The sequence below is a fragment of the Tupaia chinensis genome, unplaced genomic scaffold, assembly GCF_000334495.1.
Source record: "Tupaia chinensis unplaced genomic scaffold, TupChi_1.0 Scaffold143646_1, whole genome shotgun sequence".
Taxonomy (NCBI): domain Eukaryota; kingdom Metazoa; phylum Chordata; class Mammalia; order Scandentia; family Tupaiidae; genus Tupaia; species Tupaia belangeri.
Genome location: NW_006203494.1, coordinates 463,171 through 467,836, shown reverse-complemented (window position 1 = coordinate 467,836; position 4,666 = coordinate 463,171). Strand labels below are relative to the sequence as shown.

General features: G+C 50.8%; 1 protein-coding gene across 1 annotated transcript in view; it reads left to right on the top strand.

Annotated features, from left to right (window-relative positions):
* Window positions 1-2,086: 2,086 nt before the first annotated feature.
* The window catches only part of DNAJC8 (DnaJ heat shock protein family (Hsp40) member C8), a gene marked incomplete at its 5' end in the record, with an annotated part of 32,616 nt that continues 30,036 nt past the window's right edge, over window positions 2,087-4,666 (top strand). Inside the window, 1 exon segment of the mRNA XM_014582543.1 lies at window positions 2,087-2,188. Within this exon segment, the coding sequence (XP_014438029.1) occupies window positions 2,087-2,188 (102 nt within the window).

Genomic DNA, 4,666 nt, shown 5'->3' with positions numbered 1-4,666 from the left:
CGCGTCGAGCGTCCCCACCGGCAGGTGGAGGGGCTCAGTGGCCGTGCTGGCGGGACCGTGAGCCGGGCAGGAGCGCTGTCTCCGCGCTGTGCAGCGAGCTGACCCCGGAATGAGTTGACGTGGAGATCGCGAGTTCGTGCGTCCCAAGGGGCGTCATAAAATCGCCGGCCTTGAGCTGCAGCGCGGCTGAGACGGGCCTCGCTTGTCGTGGATCTGAGACGCGGAGCGGCCTCTCGCCCGCCGCGAGCTGGGCTGTAGGCCTGGTGCCGTTCGCCCTGCAGCCGAGTTTGCGGCTGGTTACAGCTTCTCCAAGGCTAAGGTTGAAGACTGGGCACGTCCGTGTTCTCTGTCCTGAGACGCCTGGTGCTGAAAGTTCACTGGTTTTCAGTGGCCCCGAGCAGTTACCGTGGAACTCGTTTCTCAGGCCATCTCTTAGTGGAAACGGAACTGCAGTCTGTCCGGATGCGTGGGGACAGTCACCGTCCCGCCAGTGCCTGCCAGCACTCGCTGTCCTGGGGGTTAGGTACCGGGGAGGTGACCTGAGCCACACAGGGAAGGTTCCTGACAGTGCAGGGTCAGGTCGGGTGAGTGTCACCAGGGAGACCAGGCCTGGGAGAGGGTGGGGTATGGGGCAGTGGCCGTGCCACTGCAGAACTTCCAGGGGCGGTACTGACTGGAGTGACTGTTTTTTTCTTTCTTTCAGGTTTTTTTTTTTTTTTTTTTTATTTGCTAAAGGACACTTGTGTTTGCCAGAGACAGACAGACAGAGGCGGAGGGATAACGCACCCCCAGCGGGTTGCAGTCAGGCCACAGTCCCTTCACCGTTCCTCCGTCCTGTCAGGGTTTGGGGCACACACGTGCACCTGGTGTGTTTTGCTAGGGCTGGGACAAACCACGGTTGACGGTGTGGGATCCGGTCCCGTGCCCATTGGCTACGGTGCTAGCCCAGAGTGACTTTCCTTATGTTCCTGAAATTCTGTGCAGCCGTGTTTTGGCCATAAGCATAAAGGTGGCACACAATCGCAGACACTCGCCCCAGCTGGCGCTTAAGCTCTGGCGGTGGCACCCAGGGCATTTCCTTGGCACCTTCTGGTGTTTGTCTCTCTTGGTATTTTGTTCAGGTCTGGGGTTTTAAAAAACTCTGTTAGGTGTGCCTACTTGTTCCCTCCCACAGAAGCTTTTGATGAGAGTCTTTTTCTTTAAAGTAAAGAATCTCAGTGAGGGGCCAGCAGGTGGTGGGGAGATTCAGGTGCTGGATTTCCACTTGGCCGACCATGGTTCAAGTCATGGCGGTACAAGTCATGGACCTAGTGGCTTGAAAATCGTGCCAGAATCCTGAGAAGAAACTGGAGAAGGAGGGATGGTGAAGGGTTTGCAGTGTGGCCCTGTCCCTGGGGAGTGGTGTCTCACCTCGCCTCTCTGGAGAACACATGTGCCCTATGGCAAAACCTAAAAAGAGAAAGAAAATCGGGAACAAAGCCCGACCACAGCAGATACATTCCCCGTCGTCGTCTGAGTGTAGATTCTTTGAAGCTGTGGTTTATATTTTTTTAATTAATAATTGTTTAATTTTATTTATTAAAATTTTCTGTACGGCATGTGCACTCATCACAGAGAGACAAGAGAGAAAAAGCAAGGCGCCAGGTCCAGGATTTGAACCATGGTTGGCCATGTGGGAGTCCAGTGCCTTAACCATCACACCACCTGCTGGCCCTGGCTTACTTATCTTTGAATCCTCTTTAGGTCTGCCCTGGAATCAAACTGTTGGGGTTAATGTCATGATTTACAAATGAGCAGCTGGGAATGGCCAGTTAACCTCTGTAAACCTCAGCTTTCTTACCAGCAGAGGGGGATGACAATGTCAAACCTATAGAATCAGCGAGATTAATGAATACGTGTACAATTCTGTTATTTTCAATAAGTGATAGCTGTTGTAATTATTCCTCAAAATGTTAGCAGGATATTTTGCATGTGGTGAATGCACAAATAAATTTTAACTGTATATATTAGTGAATATTGTGTTAACTAAACAATTCAGTTTATTGTTGAAGCATATTAATAAAGTTTTTAATTCTCTTAATTTTAGGTAAAACAAATAGAGAAGAGAGATTCAGTTCTAACGTCCAAAAATCAAATTGAACGATTGACCCGTCCTGGTTCCTCTTACTTCAACTTGAACCCATTCGAGGTGAGCCGACTGATGGTGCGGCCTCTGTGGCGGGGCTTCGCAGGCAGACATATGTCAGGACCAGGGTCTAGTTTGGACTGTGGAATTGCGGGAGGTGGTGGTAATGGGGGCGTCTGTGTGTGTTTCTGTGAACTTGGGGAGTTTTGTTGTGAGCAGAGCAGGAGAGGCGGCATGGTAAGGAAACGAGATGTGAAGAGGCATCTAGCCCTGACAGATTCAGGGTTCTTGGTTGAAATCACTTGTTTACACTTTCCTGTTTTGTCTAAATGAAAACAAGACAAAACAAAACACCGAAAATCTAACAGCAGAGCAGAAGGGCAGAAGATTTTAGGTAAGTGAATACTTTCGATTTCCATATTTTTGTTAACTACCAGAAGACTCACTCGCTTGCCAGACAAGGGCAGAGAGAGAGAGAGAGGGAGAGAAGGCTCCCCCAGAGGGTGTGGTCCCCCCTTAGCCCCTCTCCTTCACTTCTCCACCCTGTTGGGATTTGGAGCACGAACACATCTGTGCCTGGTTTGTTTTCAAGCCTCTGGGACTGGGGTTAAACCATGGTCAGCCATGCGGGATCTGGGTCCCTTAGCTACTAGGGTATGGGGCTTGCCCAATTTTCTTAATTTTATAAGCTTAAACTTTTCCTGATTAACTTTTCCTAATTATGTTTTTTTATTGAAAAATAGAAATATAGAGAAAGCAAAAGAAAAATCATCTTGTCTAGTTCCACATAAGGGAAATGGCCCTCCTAACTGTTTATGCTCAGGCTTTGTTTAAAGGCAGAGAGGGCCAGGTGGCATGAAGGTTAAGGTACTGGGTCCCAAATGGCTGTTTGTGCTATTCCCGTCCTGGACCTGGCGGCCCGAGTCACACCAGGCGCACGTGCATGTATGCCCGAAACTCGCAAGAGGAGCCTGGAGGAGAAGGATTGCGGCGTGGCTATCCCCCAGGAGTGCTTTCTTACTTTCTTGTCGCTATCTCTAGTAAGCGTACGTGCCCTAAGGCAAACATGCACAAACGAGAAAGGCACAGCGGGCCAGCTCCATGGTCGTGTGCAGCTCAAGGGAAGCCAGATCCCACATCGGGACCACGATTTGCACCCCTGCCCCCTTCAGCCTGACACAAGCCATGCGGTCACATTTTGCCCAACATTCGATGGCTGGAGGACTGGAAGGAGAGGGCTGTGACTTGCCCATCCCGTGGAGGGGTTCGCCTCTCCCTTGTATCCGTCCGCTCTTGAGTATGCATGCAGTCCATTGTGAGTGAAGGAAAACCAAGGAGAGTCATACATGTAATGCCATCTTAATGCTAAATAGTTTTTTAGAAGATTTCTTCTTTTTGTCTTTCAAAATTTGCAGTAGGGCACATGCTCTCACCAAGAGAGCAAGCGAGTGAGGGAAGGGGAGGAACCGCTCCTCCCCTTCCTGGGGACAGTGTACCGCAGCCCTCTGGGTTTGGGGCACATGCGCACCCACACCCGGTGTGAGTTCTTTTTTGTTTTTTTTTGGTTTTTTTAGAGGTTTTTACTATAGGGCGCGTGCACTCGCCAGACAGAGAGATAGAAAGCGGGAAATCACCCCCCAGGGGGGATGGCCACGCCTCAATCCCTTCTCCTCCAGTCTCCTCTCGGGATCTTGGGCACACACGCACACGCGCCCAGCGTGAGTTTAAGCCACCGGGTCCGGGACGCAAACCGCAGTCGACTACATGGGAGTCCAGCAACATAGCCATTACGCTAACTGCTGGTTCCCGTGAGTTTTCTTTTTAAGAGGTTTTTGCATTAGGGCACATGCACTCGCAGGAGAGAGGACAGACACAGCGAGAGGGAAAGTGCCCCCAGAGAGAATGGCCACGTCACAGTCCCTTCTCTACTCTCCCGAGATCTTGGGCGTGCATGCCCACACATGTGCCTGGTGTGATTTTCAAGCCATTGGGTCTGGGATTCGAACCAAATTGGTTTCATGGGAGGCCAATGACATAACCGCTATGCCCTCTGATGGCCCCTGACATGATTTTCAGAAAATGGGCCTGGGCTGGGACCAGCAGTTAGTGTAATGGCTATGTTGCTGGACTCCCACATAGTCTACTGCGGTTCGCGTCCCAGACCTGGTAGCTTAAACTCACGCCGGGTGCGTGTGCGTGTGTGTCCAAGATCCTGAGAGGAGAATGGAGGAGAAGGGATTGTGGCGTGGTCATCCCCCCGGGGGGGTGATTTTTCACTTTCTGTCTCTCTGTCTGTCTGGTGAGCACACGTGCCCTATAGCAAAAATCTCTCCAAAAAAAAAAAAAAAAAAAAAAAGGAAGAAAGAAAATGGGTCTGGGATTCACCCGTTAACAATGGGCCGCAGGAGGTGGTGTGGCAGCTAAGGCGCAGGATCTCACATGGCCCACAAAGTGGGCCACATGGGATCCAGCCTCTTAAACCGCTTTGCCACTTGCTGGCCTGAAATAACCTTATTGCATTTTTTCCTAATTTTCCTGCTG